This window comes from Gastrolobium bilobum, unplaced genomic scaffold (assembly GCF_033153095.1).
Source record: "Gastrolobium bilobum isolate Gb01-03AN ecotype WA unplaced genomic scaffold, APGP_CSIRO_Gbil_v1 utg50887, whole genome shotgun sequence".
Classification (NCBI taxonomy): Eukaryota; Viridiplantae; Streptophyta; class Magnoliopsida; order Fabales; family Fabaceae; genus Gastrolobium; species Gastrolobium bilobum.
In genome coordinates this window covers 93,303-117,271 of record NW_026897800.1, presented here as the reverse complement: position 1 = coordinate 117,271, position 23,969 = coordinate 93,303, and the positions used below count along the sequence as shown (strand labels likewise).

At 32.7% G+C, this 23,969-nt stretch overlaps 3 protein-coding genes across 5 annotated transcripts; 2 read left to right on the top strand and 1 right to left on the bottom strand.

The window, feature by feature from the left end:
• Positions 1 to 1,387: 1,387 nt before the first annotated feature.
• LOC133310421 (uncharacterized) lies at positions 1,388 to 1,748 on the top strand. The gene is made up of 2 exons (XM_061511351.1): positions 1,388 to 1,552; positions 1,644 to 1,748. Exons 1-2 carry the CDS (start codon positions 1,388 to 1,390, stop codon positions 1,746 to 1,748), a joined length of 270 nt encoding a protein of 89 aa, XP_061367335.1.
• A 1,652-nt stretch (positions 1,749 to 3,400) lies between these two features.
• On the bottom strand, positions 3,401 to 5,489 carry LOC133310422 (CBL-interacting serine/threonine-protein kinase 10-like). 3 transcript variants are annotated; one of them, XM_061511352.1, is made up of 2 exons: positions 5,459 to 5,489; positions 3,401 to 4,994 (listed from the first exon to the last, which is right to left on the bottom strand). In XM_061511352.1, exon 2 carries the CDS (start codon positions 4,985 to 4,987, stop codon positions 3,614 to 3,616), a length of 1,374 nt encoding a protein of 457 aa, XP_061367336.1. In that variant the 5' UTR covers positions 4,988 to 4,994; positions 5,459 to 5,489; the 3' UTR covers positions 3,401 to 3,613. The 3 variants fall into 3 exon arrangements, with proteins under 3 accessions (XP_061367336.1, XP_061367338.1, XP_061367337.1); XM_061511354.1 differs by lacking the exon at positions 5,459 to 5,489 and having other exon boundaries at positions 3,401 to 3,982; positions 4,130 to 5,339; XM_061511353.1 differs by lacking the exon at positions 5,459 to 5,489 and having other exon boundaries at positions 3,401 to 4,108; positions 4,154 to 5,339.
• Positions 5,490 to 19,337: 13,848 nt separating this feature from the next.
• Positions 19,338 to 19,943, top strand: LOC133310449 (uncharacterized). The gene has a single exon (XM_061511386.1). The coding sequence runs from the start codon at positions 19,338 to 19,340 to the stop codon at positions 19,941 to 19,943; it is 606 nt and encodes a 201-aa protein (XP_061367370.1).
• The last annotated feature ends 4,026 nt before the right edge of the window (positions 19,944 to 23,969 follow it).

Genomic DNA, 23,969 nt, shown 5'->3' with positions numbered 1-23,969 from the left:
GGATTTTTAATTTTTTATATTTTTTTATTTAATTTTGTTCATCACTTTTCCTTTTGCTAATAGCTCGACATTTATTAGTTGGTCAGAAGAGGAATGGGTACACCGTGCACGTATGAATATCACCACTGCCCAGTTTTTTCTGAAAACATGATGGATAAAGTGTTACTGAGTACACACCACAGAGTAATATGCACATGAATAAATCTTAGAAGTTACTATTGCACCAAAGATTCAGTGTATTTTATCAATTGAAACATTATATATCAGTCAATTTTTTTTTTATCTGTCAAATTCTTTCTCTCTCCTCTGATATATAATATTCTCATTGAAATATTATATGTCAGTCAAAATTTTCTTTTATCTGTCAAATTCTTTCTCTCTCTTTTGGTATATAATATCCCCATTGGAACATTATATGTCAATCAAAATTTTCTTTTACCTGTCAAATTTTTTCTCTTTTCTATGATATATAATATTTTCATTGGTGAAATGCAGTTATGCACCTAAAATTAATCATCTCACACCACTTTAGCCGCCCCCATTATCATTATGATGTGGAGTATGAGTTGGGATAGTGGAAGTCTGGAAGTTGATTCATATCGGAAGCATATATGCATAGATTTCAAAAAATAGTTAATTACCAAAAAAAAAAATAGTTATCTTTAACTTTAAAATTGTACATTTATTATGTGCACTTAATTTAAATCAGTCTTACTTGTTTTTCTTTTTCTCTTACTTTTTTTTAATTAAAAAATAGTTATATTGACATATTTTCTTTTTGAATAATTTTCACATTTTACTCGTCCGTATATATGAGATCCATTTTTTAAGAATGTAAGAAATCTTTTTTGCAATTCTTCGCTCAAATTTTTTCATTTTACGAGCAAATATAATTACAAGAAAATCAGCTGTTCAATAAATCCCAATCCATAGATTATATGATATATTAGTCATGAAATTATTAAGTGAAATGAAACTTATCTTCAAGCCATACTGTTTTTCCACCGTATAAAGTTTATTTGGGATAGATTATTTTATTTATTTATTTTTCTGTCCATCACTCTCTAATAAAAATAGAGATTCTAATATTAGAGAATGATAAATAAAGATAGATAAAAAAAGAAAAGAAAGATAAGTAGACCTATCCCAATTTATTATAGCTGAAGTATTATCAAGTCATCAACTTATCTAAAAGAAAAGAATATGCCAAAACTTGATGTACACTGAGCCACCAACCACATGCTTTTTTCCATAGTGCAGATCCACTCCCACTTCAACATAGTCTTTAAAAACTGCAACACTTTAAATTCAATTACGTAGTCATAGTTATAAACTGATTCCTCTGACATGTCAACACGTTTCTGAATCACAGAAAGAGAGATAGAAAATGTGTCCTCTGAGGGTCATTCTAATATTCTTGTCCGCTATTCTAGCCGGTTTCTTGGTCTTCAGAAACCTCAGATCTCAACCTCATTCCACTGAGTTGGACGAAAATGATAAAGACACACATACCTCGGATTCTGCTAATCCTTCCTTAAATGCAACTGCCAAGGTTTCTAACTTTTCCACAATTTCAATTTCTAGTTCAGATTTTTTCTGAAAAAAATGTTATCTTTTTACATCCCGGATTGGTGATTTATCAGGTGCGGGCTGCATTAGAATGTGGGTTCTGGACTTTCGTTGACTTGGCTAGCGGTCGTTATCTTTGGAGGCAGTTGTTTCCCTCCTCTTCAAAGCGGTCAACCTAATTGGATCATCATGAGATTTCTGCATGATTGTTGCCTCTGATAGTAATTTGGATATTCAATCCTAACTGCTATTAATATTGTTGCTATTGTTGGTTTAATAACGGTAATAATCCTAAATACACTCTTAAAATGTGATATATAGTTTTCCTTCTAACGTTTCTGCTCTCAGACTCAGTTGCTTATTGTTTTCATGTAAAGTTGTAAATGCAATATGGGTTTTCTTCATGGAAAAACTGCTTTATTGTGCGGATGCAGGTTGTAAGGTTTTAAATAGTTTTTTTTTTTTTTTTATTAATTTTATAGCCAAACGTATATTCTAGGGGAACAGCTGACAGAATAGAAGTTTGACATTATATGATTGGGATTTTAGGATATGAATGAATGTCTGGTTCACTGATAATTTAGGATAATGATTATGATGGAGAACTATGTTTGTGGCTGTATAACCACCATCTGAAAAGGTATTTTGGTTAATGATGGTAGGACATATTTAAGGAAGAAATAATTTCAAATGATTTTTGATTGTTTGGGGAAGAAAAGTCCTTAGACTAAAACTGAACAGGTCTAAATAGAAAAGAAGAGGATGACCAAACTACCACCAATTTCACCCGGTCCAAGGAAAGAGATCTTCATAGCTTGTAAAATTCTTCCTAAAAAAGAAGTATAATCCTCAGTTCTGGAAATTCTTCTACAAAAATTTTTGCAAAATTTTTGTAATGCTACAAGGATCTAGACTTTTTACCAATATAGTGTATGCTTGGAATTGCTGAGTTTTTTGCTGTGGGGATATAATCCATATTGTAAATAATAACTTCGGAAGAATATAATCCATATTGTAAATAATAACTTCATGTCTGAAAATTAATCCACGTTACAGAAGTCCGGTTGAGTTATTTGTGAAAATCTCTATTCTATTCAGGCAAAGGAGTGATGAGTTATGTCTTCAAAGTCAAAAATCAACATATTGGGGTTTGCTTGGTTCAATTATGTTTGACAAATGAAATAATTACCTTTGTCAGTATCAGAAGCAGGTCTTTGTATCATCCTGTTTTTCTGCTTTAGCTTTTGACATACTGTTCCTTTTTTACTTTTTTGAGGTTTGATGAGAAGTCTGAGTGACTTGGTGTAGGGACTGGGGGGACCATGAGAGTACCGAGTCTCTAGAACTGAAAAACAAACTGACCAAGCAACTTCTTATAATACTAGTCTGTCCTCGAATCAGAAAAAAAAAATAATCATCTTATTTGTTGTTACTTTAAAAAAATTAAAAATAATATTTTATTGCTGTCTTTTAATATTTTTGTTAAAAAATAAAATGATATAGTAAAAAAAATCAATTTTTTCATTTTTTAAAAAAAATTAAAGATATGTAACAACTTTCTTTTGAGGAGTGCAAAGAGCAATACACTAACTGGGTTATGTCTTGCAAATGCAAATGCAATTATGACTTTTGTTCTCGAAAATAAAGATAAGCGACCTACTATCAGATGTAGCGTACATATTAGAGGGAACAAGGTCTTTCAAAGCAGAATGAGAGGAGGAGCTGTACGCCAGAGAAAATTTATTAAAAAACAAAACCATTTATTGTTTTTTGAGGCCATGACATGACTCTCTCACTAATGAGTCTTCATGGCTTTAATACATGAGAAGCCACAATGAGTATACATAAACTTTCAAATTAACATCTACAAACAGAATTTGGGACACTACATATGTTACAATAAGGTCATGGTCTCATGAAACACAAGAAAGATATGCAGAAGCAACATTATTTTAGAAAATTGGGCATACCCTGAGATGCACATATAAACAATATGCATGAAGTATTACAAAAAAAAAACAAAAAAAAAAAAACTGAGAATCTGTTATGATTGCGAATGTTGTTGCTGCAGGTCATGTATCTGCTCCGATTGTTGTAATTGTTCTTGTTGGTCACCTTGCCAAACCCAAACAATATCTTGAAGAGCTGGCCTTATATCCTCTTTTAATATTTTCTGATATTCCAATGTATCTCCATTTGATTTTTTCACCTCTACCAAATGGAGAAATGGATTAACCTCAAAGATCTCTGCATCAATGGATAAAATCCCCTTCCTACCTTCATCAAGGCCCTCTAGTTTCAACAAACCTGAAGCTTTTTTCTTTATTTTCAGCTTCAATCTCTTTGCAATTTCCTCCAGTCTGGATATAATGACTGTTGCAGATTTTCTTGAAGTAAATCTTGCTTCCCTTTTCTGAAAACTGTCTTCAAATAATCCACAAAGATTAAAGCCAGAGGAAAGGGAGATGATATCAAAGGCATTTATACTTACTGGTGTAACTGATTCTTGTCTTGCTTCAGCTGCAACACCATCACTTTGCTCACAATGATTTGTAACTACAGGAGAGATTGTCTTGTTTTCCACTTCATGCTTTTTCTGTTTACCATTTGGCCCTTTCTTAAACCAAGAACACTGCTGAATCCTAGGTAAGGAAATCCTAGTGTTAGGATTAGGATCCAAAATCTTGCACAATAGCTTCCTGACTTCTCTTGGGAACCAATTAGGACATGCAAACTCTGCTTTGTTTATCTTCCTATACATCTCCATCAAATTTGAGTCACGAAAAGGAAGGTAACCTGCAAGTAAGACAAACAAAACTACACCACAAGACCAAACATCAGCTTTGGCACCATCATAACCCTTCCTTTTGAAGACTTCAGGAGCAACATAGGCTGGTGTTCCACAAGTTGTATGAAGCAAACCATCCTGCCGTTTGGACTCAGCCAGAGCACTTAACCCAAAATCTGTGACCTTTAGGTTCTCATTTTCATCCAATAGAAGGTTCTCTGGCTTTATATCTCTATGGTAAACCCCTCTACTGTGACAAAAATCCACTGCATTAACTAGCTGCTTAAAATACTTGTGTGCAACATCTTCTTTGAGTTTTCCTTTGGCCACCTTTTTAAAAAGCTCGCCACCTTTAGCATATTCCATAACATAGTAAATATTTTTCTTGGTGGCCATGACCTCAAAAATCTGTATAATATTTGGATGTTTCACCAGTCGCATAACAGATATTTCCCTTATGATATGATCAGCTAGCCCAGTTCTGAAAACCTTATCCTTGTCAATCACTTTAATAGCCACACTCTGGTTAGTTATTGCACTCCGTCCATAGTAAACCTTTGCAAACGTGCCTTTGCCTAGTAATCTTCCTAATTCATATCTTTGCATCAAGGTATTTGATGTATTCTCCATTGGAGACCTTAAAGTAGGATGAAAGAATACACAATTTAAAATAATATAAAGATTATATGACCATATTATATATCAAGAAAGTGATTCAACCGTCATAGATCATGTATCAACATAACCGACAAGACGGTTGTGGTACACAAATCTCCAGACATTATATTTCTATATAAATTGGTTTCATAGAGACTGACAATACTAGATTGATAAATCACATAATCTCAACTACACTTTCACTTCATGATTGTTTTACAGTATAAAACAAGAAGAAAAAAAAAAAAAAAGATTTGCTAATATACTTCAGATTCAAAATCAGTCTCAAAGTTTCAAGACCATATTCACTGCATGCTAGGAAGACAAATTTAGGGGCTGAATTAATCAGAAAATAAAGAACAAATTCATGTTACACCCGCAAAATAAAAAATTAGACAGAATCAAAACACCAATGAATAAATAAATGAAAATAATAGACCTAACCTTCAGAATTGAAATGCAGCACAGATACATCAATCTAGAGAAAAAAAGATAAAATAGACATTTAGACGAAAATGAATTTATTAATTAATTATACGAACTGTTACTTACTGTGCAAAGGATACAGAATCGAACACGTGTAAGCGCATTAATGCCTCACCAATGGAGTTGAATCTTAAGGCCCCAGCTCATGCCAATATTCATCAGCTGCGTTTGCCACGTGGCTGATCCTTTTTAGCAATGGTACGAAATGTCTCCGCCACGCAAACAACTTAACACAGCCACGCACACCCGCCTTCTGTGATCTCCACGTATGCGCATTATAATAAATTTATTCTTTTTTAATTCTAAAAAAATTACCGTTAATTTTTTTCAGAATAGTTATGCCATAAAAGTTTGGAAAATGTACTTCTTCTCGAATTATTAATAAGACGGGACAGTTGTATTTTTTATAATTTTAATTTTTTCTCTCACATTTCATTTGTATCTTTTTTTCTCTAGGTTTCTATATCCTTTCTATCTCTATCTAGGTTTGAGAATCACCTTTTTCGTTCTCTCTTCAAATGTTATGTGCTTACGGCATCTTCTAATGAAATTGGTTTGATGTCTTGCAATATGATAAACATGATTGGATCGCAAATAGTTGTAGTGTATTGGATATAGAGATGTTTTTAACTCTTTGCAATTCGATCAAGATTATTGGATCGCAAAGAGTTATGGTCCATTTGATCAAGTCCTTCTGTACTCTCTTGGATTGTAAAGAGTTATAGTATGTTGAGTGTGGACCTTTTGTACTCTCTCTTGCAATATGATAAAAGATTATTGGATCAAGATTATAAAATTGGTTGGACTTAGTCTATAAAATACCTTTTAGGTGATGAGATTCTCCTATGAAATTGGTTTTCTAATCACACATTCCATCAAATCAACACAAGTCTATAAAGTACCCTTCAGGTGCCCTGCCAGTAGGGGTTATGTTTGGCGAATTAATGCGAACCATATGCAGCTTTGTGAATCATGGATATGCTCTGGTGGCGCTGCACATGTCAAGCAAGGGGCACCTGTATTGATTACTTTCTGGAATTGTATTCATTAGAAGATGTCGAAAGTGCACAACAGTTGAAGAGAGAGGGTATGAAAACCTAGAGAGCTAAAGACAAAGAGGGAATGTGAGAGAGAAAAATTAAAATTATAAGGCATAATTATGGGCCATTAGATTTAATTTTAATCTAACGGTGATAAGATTGGTTGTAAAGGTGGTAAACTTACCTGGTGGTAAGTATAACCGTCCCCAAATAAGACATATTTATAAGGGGAAGGATATTGTAACAACCAATTAGTGTTACTACCAATTAATTTCACTGTTAGATCAATTATGTTGATCCAACGGTTATATTTATTTCCATCTTTGTGTGGTTATGATTTCTCATATTTAATACTTTATATTTATTTACACCTATGTATGGTTATGATTTCCTATGTTTAATGCTTTCACATTAAATATGGAAAATCATAATCATACAAAGATGAAAATAAATATAATCGTTAGATCCATATAATCGATCTAACGGTAAAATTGATTGGTAGTAATATTGATAGTAACACTAATTGGTTGTTACAATATCCTACACACACATATATATATAGGGAAATAATTATCTCATATTACATGAGATAATTATCTCATGTAACAGAGACAAGATAGTGGGGTCCTTTATTTTATTTTTTTAAATAGTGGATCTCACTATCTTGTCTCTGTTGCATGAACATGAGATAAGTAAATCATATATATATATATAGGGTAGGATCCTTTGACACCGGTGTCAAATTTAAAAAATATATATTACCTCATCTGAGAGTCGTTAGATCAAAAAAGATCAATGGTTGTCACATGCTTATAAATCAGAGTCGTTGATCTTTTTTGATCTAACGACTCTCAGATGAGGTGTCAAATGATCCTACCTACACATATATATATATATGGGTTTATCATCTATCATTTAGCATGACCACAAAAAGTTTCCTACACACACAACATTTTGTGGGGCCCGCAGCAAAAAAAAACTTCGGCACGCAAAATGAATCTCTATAACATAACACAATCACTTTTCCTACAACATAACTCTTATAAAACCATATATATATATATATATATATATATATATATATATATATATATATATATATATATATATATATGTTTCTCTTTTCACATTTCACATGAGATAACATCTCTCATGCTATAGACACAGCAAGTAGTAGGTTCCACCACTTGTTAAAAAAATATATATATAGCATGAATTTCGATGCCTCACAACATAAGAAAGCAATCTCCAACATGAGAAAATGATTTTCTTATATATATGGGTTTACATTTCTGCAGCTGCTGTACGTGCAGCAATCAGATACTTGCCATATATATACTTGAAAGCATTAAATGCGGGAAATCATAATCATACAAAGGATGAAAGTATTAAATGTGGGGAATCATAACCATACACCTGTCATTGTTGTACGTAAAGCGGCTGCAGAAATGATTTTACCATATGTATAGGGGTGAACATTTCTACATTCATTTTAGATAAGGTTATCTATAGCTATCTAAAAATTACGTCATTTTGATTAATGAAGGGTGTTTATATAATTTTAGGTGAATTAATGAAGGGTGTTTTCATAATTTTGTTTATTTTTTTATCATATACATTTTACTGAAACACCCTTCATTAATTCACCTAAAATTACAGAAACACCCTTCATTAATCAAAGCGACGTAATTTTTGGTGTAGCTGTAGATAACCTTATCTAAAGTGGCTGTAGAATTATTTTTCCATATATATCATAGATTATGTTTATAAACTGTTTTAGGGGGGGATTTTTGTTTGAGCATTGCAATTAACAACAGCATGTAGTAGTTTTGGTGTATTATGTTTCATTTATCTCAAGTGAAAAGCTTGTTGTATGTTTCGGTCTTACTATTATTATTACGGGAAATCATTATCTCCATCTACATGAGATAAGAATTTTTTCCTACACAAATTCGTTTTCCGTGCCAATTAATTTTTCTTTTCTTTTTTAATTTAAAATGTAGGACCCACATTTAACTTATCTCTACTTTTTTTCTCTCCTACTATCCTACAACATAAGAAAATATGCACCCTATTATTATTTTGGAAAGCTGTTTCGGTCTTATTATACCTCCACTTAAGATGTAAAAATCACATATTTTTTTGGTTCATGTTACTGTATTAGTTATGATTTTCCATGTCTGAAAAGAGTTCAATCACAAAATTGATAATCTTTAAACATCACTGTATATTCAAATAACGTTTAAATAATACATTGTCAAGTCTTACTCGTTCGGTCTTGGAAAGACTGTATTGCTATACCGTATGGTATACGCTCAGAGATACTGTATAATTAGATGTATACTAGGCTTATAGCCGATGTCTCAATCACTGCACACAAGCAATAGGCTTATAGCCAAGACGTGGGTGTGTGCACAGTGTTGGCAGTAATAGTAAATAGGTTCAAAGTATATACCTGGGGTCTTTAACCTCTTATTTATAAGGGTTACCTCTTGGGCTTGTGTAGATCTCCCAGTTGTAGTAGGATTTAACTTCCTTTCTGTTGGGATAGAGACTCTATACTTAGTTGCCTTACTGTTTTATATTGCTAGGATAATTGAAGAATTATCCTTTAAGGGGTTCTTGTGTAGGTGGTTAGGATATGAAAATATTCTATAACACTACTTATTATACTTCTCGTTGTTTGCTCACAAAGGGATGACTTATATTATTTCTATATATTTAGGTAGTCAGGTTCATATCCAAGCAAATACCTCTTCCAGGCTTAGACTTCTTGGTGGAGCTCCGTTATTGAAGGGTTACTATACATGGTAACTTTTGAAATAGAAGATAAATTTATTTTTTATATATTTTTTATAATGTAGAAAATAATTTCTCTCCTGTACATATATAAAAATATGTGGGGCCAATATATTTCTTTAGGTCAGGATCATTTTACACCAGTGTAAGTTACACTCTCAATCTTGTCCGTTGATTCCATTTATATCTAACGGCTCAAATTTTTTAGTAATGTTAACCATTGGATACAAGTGGATCAATGGTCAAGATTGAGTGTAAGACTTCTAACTCTTACACCAGTGTAAGAATATCCTGCCCCTATTTCTTTTCTCTCTCTTCTCTTTTATAGCTCTACATGGGTCCTACACATGTTTATGTATATGTAAGAGATAAAATTATCTCATACAATATGATAAACATTAATCCCTAAAAATTTATAGATTTCTCTTTATCTCTTTTCTCCTTGTATGTATCCCGGATGTACACTTTTATATGTGTATAAAAGTAAACATATTTCCTTCAGTGTCTCTGTCATTTTGTCTACTGAAACACTAGTGGATGAGTCTGAATTATTTGATCAATGTGAGACCTGGTCTTGGCTAGATGATGTTGTTATTGATTTTTCAGGCATTTTTTATTTTATTTTAATGTATATATACATAAGGAGGAGAGAATTTATTGTGGTCTGGACTACTATTTTTTAAGTGGTCCCTTAGTGTAAATGAAAGGGTAGAATTGAAAAAGAAGAAAAATAGCATAGGTACAAAGGGAGAGAAAAAATTAGTGTTGTGAAAGGGAACACCAAATAATTAGATGGTTCTTGAGCATATTAAGGTTCTATAGCGAAATTTTGTTAGAAATTTTTTTGGACATGAAACTTTTGAAATCGGAGTACATTCATTAATAGAGTCCGTTACATTGGTTAACCTATAAACTATTAACGATTTGGGTTGGGCCGTCAGCCGTGACAGTAGCATAATATTTATGTGTATTTTCCTTAAAAAATTTTGTTTTAAACGGATTTAGTTAAATGTTAATTTTTTATTTTGTTGCTTGATTTATTTATCATATTGCGCTTGTTCAATTATCGTAACTATGTATTTCTTATTTTCATATGAATTTTTTTATAATTTAAGCAAAAATAAATATAAACTGCATAAAACTAGAATATTTAATTTAATTGTTGAAAACATAATTTTGCGACGGCAAAAAATTGCTGCTGTGCGACTTTAATAATTCTACAAAGTTTAAAATATTAGGAGTTCACATCACACCCAATTCATAGCTATCAACTAAGATGCACGGGACACTGACACGGGACACGAGACACGACACGACATGCCGACACGTTAATTCTAAAAAATAACATATTTCGACACGTTGAGACACGTTTTGATATTAAATAATATTTTTAATATATATAATATAATTTATATTTAATACATACAACAGTCTATACTAAGTCATATAATCAATCAAATATTTAAATTTTATAACATAAATATAAAAAAAAAGTTCGTACCTTGTTAATTTTTCATGTCAAATTTCATAATAGAAAAAATTAATTTATAAATGATTTTTTTATTTTAATTAATAAAAAAATTAAGACTAAAAAAAACGTGTCGGAACATGTCGGAGAGTTGATCGCGTGTCGAAAAAAGTTGAATGTGTATCGAAAAAATGTGTCGGAGCGTGTCGGAGAATTGACCACGTGTCCTAAACTGTTGACCGCATGTCGGACGCGTGTCAGAACGTGTCGGAGCTTGTCGGTGTTCGATATGCATTTTTAAAAAAAAAAAAGTTGTGTCGGGGTATCAGAGGCTATCAATATAGGAAGTTGCGAACAATTTTGCAATATACTTTGAATATAGAGGGGATCTAATTAAATTTATTAACCCAGTCCACTTATTCATGAGCATTATGAGGGGATATTAACCAGTATGTCACTCTTATGAATAATATTTACCTGTATGTCACGTTTCAATTAAATTTTGCTAAAATGACACGTCACATCCTCACTACACCAACAAGTGAGAATGGACTAGACACGTGACAACATCTGCATAGCCATTCTTTCTCAGCAGCCTAGCGAGAATGGCATGGTGCTGACACATGGCAAAAATATAGGCATTCTCGCTGGGCAGCCCAGCGATATTAGCCACATGGACAACTTTTGCAGATGTGGCAGTCTGCTACATTGACTAGCCATTCTCACTATGCAGATCAACGAGAATGATTGCCCATGCAGATGCTGCCCTGTGTCCAGTCCATTATCGCTTGTTGACGTACCGAGAATATGATGTAATATTTTGGCAAAATTTGATTGAAACGTGACATACAAATAAATGCTATTCATAAAAGTGACATGCTGGTCAATGTCTTCCATATGAGATAGACATATATTATTACCCATGTTAGTGTTACGAATATTCAAATCCAAATAAAAAGTATATAACTTAAGTGACACAATAAAAGCTTTTTCTATTCTTTTATTAACCGATTTATGTATAGGATTCCATTCAACCCACGGTTGGAAACTAATGATTGGTTCTGTCTATCAAGATTTTGGATTTGTTCAGAATGGTCAAATTATATCGAGTCTTGTTTCTACTTTTCTGGTAATTTTAGATACCATTTTTAAATATTGGATTTTTCGTTATTTAAATCGCATATCTCCCTCCCTTGTAGTGATTTATCATTCAATGAATGACTGAAAAAATAATTCACTGGTGTAATTCTAAAGTTTTTTATTTTTTACAAAAGTTCTAAACATTCAAAAATTGACTTATTTTTTTTTTCTTTCTACCCATTCAAGGGATTCTTCCTATATTCTAGGAAAATTATTCCACTAAATAGCAGAATCGGTGATAGGGAACTATACCAGCCACCTACCGAATCTTATTGTAGATATTTTCAGGATCAATGGATTGGACCATCACTGAATTAAGTGAGCTTCGTATTGCATTCAATATTAATCATGATAATAATCAGTTTTTATTTAAATAAAATAAAAACTACAATTGATTTTGATCCCTACTAATTTAAAAATACTGACATATAAATGACGGAGATTTGCAAAAATGAATAATAAATTATTGTTAACAAGAGCCAAAGTTCATTTTCGAGGTGTATTTTTTTTTTTTTAAGAAATAAAAGAAAAGAAAAATCTTTGTTATATATGATGATCAAGTGCAGGAACTGCTTTACGCTACAACGGAGTAAACATTTATAACAACTTGGACTGCATATAAGAACTGTAAAATTTTGCTGATATTCTAGAAGAAGAGAAAAGATTTTTTGTCTTCTTTTTTGGTTCGTTTGTTACAGAAAAAATAAAAATATAATCGGCAGCTTCCCTTTGGGAAGAAGACTATCAATTCACATAGGTTTCACTTACATAATCAATTTGGTCTGATCTCAATTCCAGAGTCTGATATAATTAGTTATTGCATTGCCGTTAGCTAGTCCTAATTCATGTCTCAAAATGTGCTTGCTTGTTTTGTAGCCTTGTTGTTCTTCCAACTCATAAAATGCTATACTTGAAAAAAGGTATTCTAATATATTATAGAATTGTAAATAATTTGTACAAAGGGTTCTCTATTTATAGAGAATATTTGACCTACGTTTAACCTAATGGGCTTGGCCCAATACAACAAAGGGCTTGGCCCAATACAACAATAAATGGCTAAATAAAAACTAAATAATAACTAAATCAATATTATTTACAACACTCCCCCTCAAGCTGAGGAATAAATATTTATCATTCCCAGCTTGCTAGTAAGTTCTTGAAATCTGTCTGAAGGAAGCCCCTTTGTTAATAGATCAGCCAATTGACGCCCAGTGGGAATGTATGAAGTGGTAATCAACCCGCTATCAAGTTTCTCTTTGATGAAATGGCGGTCAACCTCAATATGTTTAGTCCGATCATGTTGAACTGGATTATGAGCTATACAAATAGCGGACTTATTATCACATAGCAGCTTCATAGGTCCCTCACATTTTATTTTGAGATCATCAAGAACAATTTTCAGCCACAGTAACTCACAAATGCCTTGAGCCATAGCTCGAAATTCAGCTTCTGCACTTGATCTGGCAACCACATCTTGTTTCTTACTTCTCCATGTCACCAAGTTACCGCAAAGAAACATGCAATAACCAGTGGTAGAGCGACGGTCAGTCACGGATCCAGCATAATCAGCATCTGTGTAGACTTCTAAAGATAGATTGTCATCACGTCGGAATAACAATCCTTTACCAGGAGTACCTTTAAGATACTGAAGAATTCTCTCTACTGCCTGCATGTGTTTTTCTTTTGGATCGTGCATAAACTGACTGACAACACTAACAGCATAAGCTAGGTCTGGTCTAGTATGAGCCAGATATATCAATTTCCCAACTAGCCGTTGATATTGTCCTTTATCAACTGGAGGACTCTCTTCTTCATAGCCCATCTTGTGATTCTGCTCAATAGGAGTATTAGAGGGTTTACACCCGAGCTTTCCTGCTTCTTTGAGAAGATCAAGAACATATTTCCTCTGGCTGATAAAAATTCCTTTGCTTGAATGAGCTACTTCTATCCCTAGGAAATATCTCAGTTTCCCAAGGTCTTTGATTTCAAACTCAGAGGCAAGCCGTGTTTGCAGAATCTGTCTCTCCACAAAATCATCACCTGTGATAATAATATCATCAACATATACAAGGAGCACAGTAAGCTTCCCATTTTGGGAGTGCTTGAAGAAAAGAGTGTGATCTCCTTGGCTCTGTCTGTATCCTAAGGTCATCATAACCTTAGTAAATCTTCCAAACCAAGCACGAGGTGACTGCTTCAATCCATACAAGGCCTTTTTTAATCTACAAACTTTATTTTCCCCTTCACAGAATCAAAACCAGGCGGGATTTCCATGTAGACTTCTTCTTCTAACTCACCATTGAGGAAAGCATTTTTCACATCAAATTGATTTATATCCCAATTGTAATGGGCAGCAAGGGATAACAAGATTCTCACTGTATTCATCTTTGCAACTGGAGCAAAGGTTTCTTCATAATCAATGCCATAGGTTTGAGTGTAACCTTTGGCCACTAATCGAGCCTTATATCTCTCAAGAGTGCCATCAGAATTATATTTCAGGGTATAAACCCATCTGCACCCTACTGCTTTCTTTCCGTTGGGTCTATCAATAACCTCCCATGTTTTATTTTTCTCCAAAGCATTCATCTCCTCTTGCATGGCTTGAGCCCAATTCCTATCTTTCAAGGCTTCATGTACTGATTTTGGGATTGCAATAGAATCTAGTGCTGAAACAAAGCTTTTGTGCTGCACAGAAAGATTAGCAGAGGAAACAAAGTGGGAGATAGGGTATTGAGTACAAGAGGGACAGAAGGAACAAGTTTTCTTGTGACAAGATCTTTTTCCTTTTCTAAGAGCAATAGGTAAGTCATCAGAAGTAGAAGCAATGGGTAAGTCATTGGAGATATCAGAAGAAATAGACAAATCATGAGAGGAAATAATATTAGAATCAGAAACAGGAGATTCAGAAGAAATAGGAGATTCAGGACTTACCAGTGGTTCAGACGATTGAGGTTGCTGGTGAGACAGTATGGGTTGTATCTCAGGTGTATTTGAAGGTTCTGACACACCAGGAGCAGACACACTAGGAAGAGAGAAGATTGATCCAGACTCAAAGAAGGAAGGGGACGAGTCTTCTGAAGAACTATTCTCCCCCTGACGATGAGGACCCAGGAAATAAGATTCAGATTCTTGAAAGGTGACATCCATAGAAACAAAAAATTTCCGACTTGGTGGATGATAACACTTGTACCCTTTTTTATAAGGGTTATAACCAAGGAAGACACACTTAAGAGCCCTAGGATCCAACTTACTCCGATGTTGTTTATGAACATGGACAAAGGCAACACATCCAAACACTCTTGGTGGAAGGCTCTGCAATATGGGAACAGAAGGAAAGAAGGAAGTCATGGAATGAATAGGACTGATATTGTTAAGGACCCGTGAAGGTAAACGGTTGATCAAAAAAGTTGCAGCTAATACTGCTTCTCCCCAATAAGAACTAGGAACAGATGTCTGAAAAAGTAGTGCTCTAGCAACTTCAAGAAGGTGACGATTTTTCCTTTCAGCAACCCCGTTTTGTTGAGGGGTATCAACACATGTGAGCTCATGAATCATACCTCTGTCTGAAATGAATTGTGACAGGCGTTGATTGACGTACTCAGTACCATTATCAGATCTGAGTCTTTTAATACCCTTACCAAACTGAGTCTCAACCATGTGATGAAACCGAATAAATATCTCTGGTACTTCAGACTTGTCTTTCATCAAGTATATCCATGTTATCCGAGTACAATCGTCAATAAAAGAAACAAACCACCTAGCACCTGAAACACTGTGCACTTTAGAAGGGCCCCAGACATCAGAATGGATAAGAGAAAAAGGTTCTCTACTTTTAATAGTGCTAGAAGAAAATGACACTCGTGGTGTTTTGCAAATTCACAAACATCACAATGAAAGGTCTCAACCGACTTATTGAGAAACAGAGAGGGGAACATAGACTTCAAAAGACTAAATGGTGGATGCCCGAGACGCTTGTGATGGAGCCAAATCATAGACTCTGCAGTAGAAGGATGACGTGTCATTAATAACTGATTTTTGCTAGCATGGTCTGGAAGGAGATGATACAACCCATCCTGTTCATTAGCAACTCCAATTGTCTTCTTCGTGGTAAGATCCTGAATAAGACAATGAGAAGGAAAAAATGTGATAGAACAATTCAAATCAGTTGTAAGTTTTTGAGTGGAGATAAGATTAGTAGAAAGCTGAGGAACATAAAGAACATTTTTAAGAAACAAGGAAGGTTGAATTTGAATGTTACCAGAACCAATAACTGATTTATGGGATCCATCAGCTACGGATATAGTATGACTACCAATAGTAGGATGATAAGAACAAAATAACTCAGTACGACAAGCCATATGATCAGTTGCACCAGAATCCAAAATCCATGAGGTTTTAAAATCAGTGCAAGAAGCAAGAAGAGATATAGAACGTGTGCTCTTACCAGATAAGATTGAAGAACTATCATGCTCAGCCATTCTTTAACAAAAAAAGTTAACAACCAGCGATAAAATCAACCAAACAGAATATCAAATGACCTCTGATCAGAAAAATAATTACAGATCCAGACAGAAGACAAGAAGACGAGAAGAATGGTGGTGGTCCGGTCCAAAAACACGGCCGCACGCGCCTCCACGCGCCGGAGAAAGGAGCTGCGCGTGGGATTCACTCGCCGGGAAAGGGGCGGCGCGTGAGAGCGCGTGGATGGGCTTCGCCGGCTGAGATTTTTCTGGTGTGGTCGTCCGGTGAGCGCACACCTGTCTGTGGGCGGTCGCGGTTGAAAAGTCGCCGGAAAGTGGTCCAAACGGTGAAGACAAATCTGATTGGAGGCGATCGGAGGTGTTTCGGTCGTTTGTGGCGGAGGAACACTGCGTAGAATGATAGATCGGAGGAAAAATAAGGTCAACAATGGTCCCCTTGGTCCAAAAGGTCCCCGGAAAAATTTTCCGGTGGCGGCTAATGGCGGCAAGAGGCAAAGAAATTAGGGTTTTGTTAAAAAAGAAGATAATATGTGCGGAAGCAAAGCCCTCAGATCGAGAGCTCTGATACCAACTTGAAAAAGGGTATTCTAATATATTATAGAATTGTAAATAATCTGTACAAAGGGTTCTCTATTTATAGAGAATATTTGACCTACGTTTAACCTAATGGGCTTGGCCCAATACAACAATAAATGACTAAATAAAAACTAAATAATAACTAAATCAATATTATTTACAACAGCTATCATTCCATTAAAATACAGAAATTGGTACAAATGGTGATTGGGAAAGGCTAACTGATGTTATTTGTTGGGAAACTGCCATTTGGAAGTGGGTAACATCTTTGTTGACTCTCTTCTTTCTAGGTGGCAACTGAATGGAGTGACAAATTTCTTCGATCTTCATTATGCATTCTTAATTCAAACTGCGTACTAAACTATTAATTTTATCATTACAAAAATGTGAATTAGTTGATAAAAAACCTTTTTATTTGCCCGTAGGAGATGGACGAGGAATGGATCCAAGTTGACAAAAAATTAAACAAAGAAAAAAGAAAAAGACCTGACAGGGCACGTGCTTCGAGAGGGATCAGCAGCACGTGTCCATCTTCATCTTGCATTCATTAATTGCAGAGTAGATGTCACCATATGGCCATGTTTTGCTTTGCTTGTATTATTATTGTTGCCCCTCCGATGGATGGTTTAAGAAGATACTTCTGTTGAAAGAAATAGAAAGTAAACATCGAATAAATTAATTAACGCAATAAAAAACACCTATAATATTAAAGGGATAAAGCAATAACAAACATCTAATCCTCTAATGAAAGGGAGGATTTTTTTGGTTTTTGATCAAGTTATTTCATGTGTTATTGTGAAACAGATTATCGTATCTGTGATCTGGAGTTTAATCCTCTTTTTAAGAACGCGCCTCGTTTATAACAACACCCTATTCTATTTAAAATAAAAAGGTGCATTATTAAGATGAAGATGTCATGGTAAAAAATTCAGTTTCTTATTATACATTAAAAATATTAAAAAATTCACAACACCCTATTCATTAATGTTTCTAGTTTAAGTTGTTGAGTTCAATTGTTTTTTTTTTTTCGGATATTAGAGTTCAATTGTTTTCATTATATGATATTAGAGTTTATTGTGATCACAAGTTCAAATTTCTAATAAAATTTAAAAAAGTAAATTAAAATTAACATAAGATAAATAAAATAATGGATTTGTACAATTTTACATACTTTAAACCTAATTGTTGAATTGACACTTTACAAATGTATACCAATTTTTTTTTTTCGTGTTATAATTAAGCTAGTTTCTATTCAGAATTGATATCGTAGTTCTTATAACATGTCCATATTTTATATATGCGTAGTTTATAAGAAGAACTCAAAACCATTATTCCTTATCATATTATTGTCACCTAACAATTAAAAATTGAAAAAAAGTTAAGCCAATTAAAAGAAATATATATTTTTTATTGATAACGTTTTATTGAAAAAGATACATGATAAGGAAATGAAACAAGTAATTTGACTGAGTAATAAAGTAGAAGGAGGTTATGATCTAGAGCATCTTGACACTAATTTGTTTACCAAAAAAAAGAGAGTAGAAGAAGGCAGTATAAAAAATAATTTTTTTTGGATACAATAGTAGAAATTGAACACATAATTTAATATAAATTATCCATGTTCCTCACTATTAATTAGGCCAATCATAATTGCTTCATATAACATGTTAACAATTGTCTATTGCGAATGCAATTTATGTTTTCACTCTATCTGGGTTTCTCATACGACTTTTTGTAGAGAGAGAAGGTTAATCAACCAGAGTTTTGAGGCCATGGCACAATTTTATTTTATTTTTTGTTTTGATACATACATGGCACAAAATTTAAGTAAATAAGATTAAGAAAAAAAATTGCTAGAGTTTTTATTCGAGTCTTGTATTCCACTTCATCCTTTGTTCATTCCTTACATTGTTGTCCGATATAATAAACAAATAAAATCTGACATTTCACAAAAAAATCTGATATGATTCTAGAGGCACTATAAATCTATAAGAAAATTAATCATTAAGAGTTATTAATTATTTTCTTTTTGTGAATTAATCACCGTCAACTAATCAGCCACAAGTGTATATAGTTGACTTAACTTTTTTCTTATTCAACAATCACAAACCCCACTAGAATGTGGAAACCACTTAAATAAACCCAAGGCAACCACTACCAGTTCACAATCTCATGTTAGAGATTCCCATGTTGAGCTTAAAAGTCTTAAAACTACTCCTTCTTTACACCAAAACCCTTTGAAAATGTCTCATGTACACTTTCCCATCTTCTAAATATATCTACATACATAACATAAATACACACTTACTTTCAATCTGCCATAGCGATTAAGGATGTCAAAGCCTTCAAACCTTCTCCAAAGACCTTCTCCAATAGTTGTTAAAAGGCAAAAAAACAAGAAGATAACGTGCCTTGAGGATCATCTAACAAGACAATTATCAAATTTCTCAAACGAAGCTTATGATGTAGGTCAATCTGCATCAGTTCCCTTCGTGTGGGAATCTCAACCTGGTACTCCTAAGGTTAGACTCAGAGAAAATTCTCTGCCTCCTCTTACCCCACCTCCATCTTACTTCAAAAATGCTACCGAAAACCCCACAATCAAGGACAAGAAGAATTCACCAAAAGCTAGTTTTTTGCAAACTATATTCCCCAAGCGCACTACAAGGAAAAGTTGTGTAATTCCTCCACCACGTGAGTCTCCATCTTTTTCCAATTCTTCTTCTTCTTCGTCATCATCTTTGTCATCATCCTCATCGATGAGGCCAACATCATATTCGGTGCCATCTTCTCCCATGGTACACTCGAGGAAAGTTGAAGAAGATGATGAAAATCTGTATGATGTGCCCGGTAATTCGAGTTTGTGCTTTGGCAATGCCAGGTCACGAGGGTGCTATTCATCCATGTTCAAGAAGGTGCTCCTTGGAGATTTTGTGTAATATAATATAGAAGCTGCTTTTCTATATGGTTATCTTGTTAATAATAAGCGTTGTTAGATGGAAAGATTGAATGTGCCAGATTGATTCTTAAAGTAACGAAGTGCTTCTTCATCATATCTTTAACTTGATTACCTTTAGTTGATTAATTCCTTTTCTTTCTGTTCTCACCTCCAATTTTCGAAGTTGGATATATATAACGTAGTTTGCTTCATTTTGTATCAAACCTAAACTAAATTAATAATAATGATCATCATCGTTCGTTGTCATTAGATATTTAAAATTAATACACCGCACAACTTACCATGGCTTCCACTCTTAAATCAAATTAATGAGATATCTATTCAAATGGTAAGAATTGAGGACATGAAGGCGAGAGAGATTCAATTTTAACAAATGTTATTCATCCCAGTTTATTTTTTTATACTTCGGTTTTCGTGTGGACTTTTAAATGCCTTGCTAGAAGCCGTCCTAGGCCTTACATAAAAATAAAGAATGAGATACTTTTAATTACCTATGCAACAAAAGTGCCTTAGATATGCGAGCAATTCTAAGCAGTCAAAACACAGAAGAAACTTTCTACAATTAATACAAAAAATTACAAGTTCGAAAAGAAGATATTTTTGTGGGCTTCGAGATGACATTTATCAAGCTGATTTCTGGGGAATTTTCTTCTATAAATAAGATGTACTCACTTGGGTACATTTTTTTTCAAATAAAGTAAATTTTCTTCTCATTTAAATTCATATTTTCATTTTTATTCCACTCCTATTTTAATTTTTTTGTTTTTTTGGGACCGATTCATGGTGCATCGGTAACACCAAATGTTTGCTCGATTTCTGGAAGTTAATGAAACTGAGTTCTTTATAAATGCTTGTGGTCAACAAAAGCAAATTTGATTTTAAAACCCCAAATATCAGATATATATTATCGCATTGAGCTGGGATGTATAACACAAATAAAAAAGGCAACGCAGAAAAGTAAAATAAATAAATAGGGTTTCATTTTTTGAAAAAATTATCTCCAACAATCTATTAATTATAATGATAAAATTATTTTTTCGTTCTCCGCCACATCAACCAATAATATTTGAGGAGGAAAAAAAAAAACAGTACATAATTATTGTTTTTTACGAGAGAGATTTTCTTTTCCAACCATATAAGAGAACGATTTCCGAAACAATTGTCTCACATTGCTTAATTCGTGACATGATAAGAGAATATAACTAAAGCAGTGGGTTAAATGAGATTTTAGAAACCAGCTATTATGCGATCATTCGAACAAGCATTACTACATCTATTTGGAAACATGATTTAATTTCTTTCTTTCTGCCCTTTTTCCCCCTCCAAATTATTGACCTAGATTCACAATGTTGTTCGATAGGCAACGTCTTAGATGCACTTGACATGTTAGGGTGCATCATGTACCTTGAACAGGAGCCGTTGATTTTGAATAAAATAAGATCAATGGTGTGAGTAAATTAATCACGTGGAACCCCTTGGTCAACAGGTAATTGTTTCGTTAAATTGCAAAGTAGGTCCCTGTTGCCAAAATGCAATTACTCACACCATCGAGGGATGAAACAATAGATGTTCGTATTACGATGTAATTAATTGCTATCCCACACAGTCAACGCGTTTACTATAATAGTTTAAATATTTTTTTTTGGTGATTAGAATAATTCCGTAATAAACATACTTCTTTTTGTAAAATGATCCATTACAACGTGAAGAGAGCAAATAGAAACCGGTTAGGCAAGTTTCATTTTTAGTTAATTAGCTGGGGCAAAAAACTAATATATTGTATTTTAAATAAAAAACTATGAATTTATTATAATTTTAAAAATAATTACGTATTGTTGCAAATTTGAATTGTGTTTGTGAGAGATAAAATATGCCAAATGAGGTGTCATTGCATAGATATCAAAAGTTATGTGAAATTAAAAAAAAAAATTACCTGATTTAAATACACAAGTCAAAAGTTATGGGATTTAGAAATTTTACTTTAATTTGTTATTATTTTTTTTGACACGTGTCAACACCATATGAATAACGCCTAACTTAGGCGTGATTCTCTCATGGGTGACGTCTAAATTAGGCATAACTGATTATACTCAATTCGAACGTGGCACATTATAATACACGCATAAATAATTTCAAAACATCAATAAGTTTGTAATTTTTTATTTAAAATACAATTAATTAATTTTTTTTGCCTAATTAGCTGTGTTGTCTTCTGGCATGGGACTGTAGGAAGAGACAGAAACCAGTATACCTACTTGGAAGTAGGCACTTGACCCCCAATTCGTCTTCATTGTTTATTTTTGTTTTGTTTTCAAACAAAAAATATTTTCTTTTCCGAAATAAAGTCCAGCTGAGATTGGAAAATGATCTCCTAAAAAATATTACCTGTTTTGAAGTCATGCACGTGAAATTTTCCGTTGAGGTGTATAACTTGTTAAGCTACTTAATTACATTAACTAGTTAAACTTGATGATATCATAAAATTAACTCATCCAAAATAGAGTTTAATATTTTTTATGTTGAAGAAAATAAACATATATAAAAAAAGTGTGAGTCCCATTTTTTTTTCTTTTTCTTTCTTCTTTTTATATGGGCTCACTCACATATTTTTATATGTGTATGAGAGATAAATTTATCTCTTATAATATAAAAAATATTAAACCCTCCAAAATAAGGCAAAATATATAAAATTATTTATAAAACATGACAAATTAATTGTTTAATAATAATAACAATTATTATTATTATTATTGATTCAACTGTTCGACTGATTCAACCTAATTTTATTTTTTTCTGAAATGGCTTAATTATAAATTCAGCGAGATTGTTGAATTATAAAAGACAATTATTATTATTTTTGTATATATAAAGACAATTATTCAGTTCATGACATAAGGACATTTGGGTGTGTTTGAATGTGTTTTTGTTTTTTTGTTTTTAAAAACTGTTTTGAGAACGAAATTTGAAAACTGATTTTGTGGGTAAAAAAATAATAAAACTTGTTTAAATATAGTTAGTTTTAGAGTTATAAAAAAGATGTAATTATTTACAAAAATTCTATTAATGAATCCTCGTATTTACAAGATTGCCACCTCAAAGTAATTTAAAATAAAAAAATCAATTTAATTATAAAAATGTCATTAATAAATTTCTTTATTTACAGAAATGTCAGTGCACAAAACAATGAAACCAGAAAACAACTTTGGAAAACATAGAAGTTGTTTTGCTTTTTCAATTTCTAAAACAAAAAATCAGATACGATTTTTAAAACAAATAAATGAAAACAGTCTTTTCAAACAAGATTTTTTGTTTTATTAATTTTAAAATTTAAAAGCTGTTGTTGAAAACAGAAATCAATCATAGCCTTAATAGTTTTTTTTTTTTTTTTGTATAAAGCCCTAATAGTCTTTGACAACACTTATTGAATATAATTTGTAAATTTATATATTTATTAAAAAAAAACTGTACAATGGGAGTATTGGAATTCAAGATTGTCGGCAGAGAGCAGAAAAGGTAGGATGACATCATGTTCTAGCATGGAGTGTTTGACTGAAGATGGCAATTTTTGATTCGGAAACTAGCTTTCCTTGTAGGGTAAATGGACAGTACGGATACATTTTACAAATTACGCAAGAAATAGTATATTATGTGCTAAAATGTATTATCATTAGCGTAATTTATAAAAAAATTTATAAATATATAATAAGACCCATTAAAAATGCAAAGTTCCAAAACTACAAAATTAACTTTTCCTTCTATGACAACACATTAAAAATGATAATATAATATAGGTTGCTTAAGACAAAAAAAAAATTGAATAATAATTTTGTTCCATTTCTTCTCATTTTATTTCATTTTTATTACATTCCGTTTATTATTAGAATTTTTTTGGATACAATTATTAGAATTTCAAACAAAATGTTATAAATATATTTTTTTTCAATAATGGTTGACGTTGAAACATTTTTTTTACACAAATTCCACACACATATATTGATGAGAATAT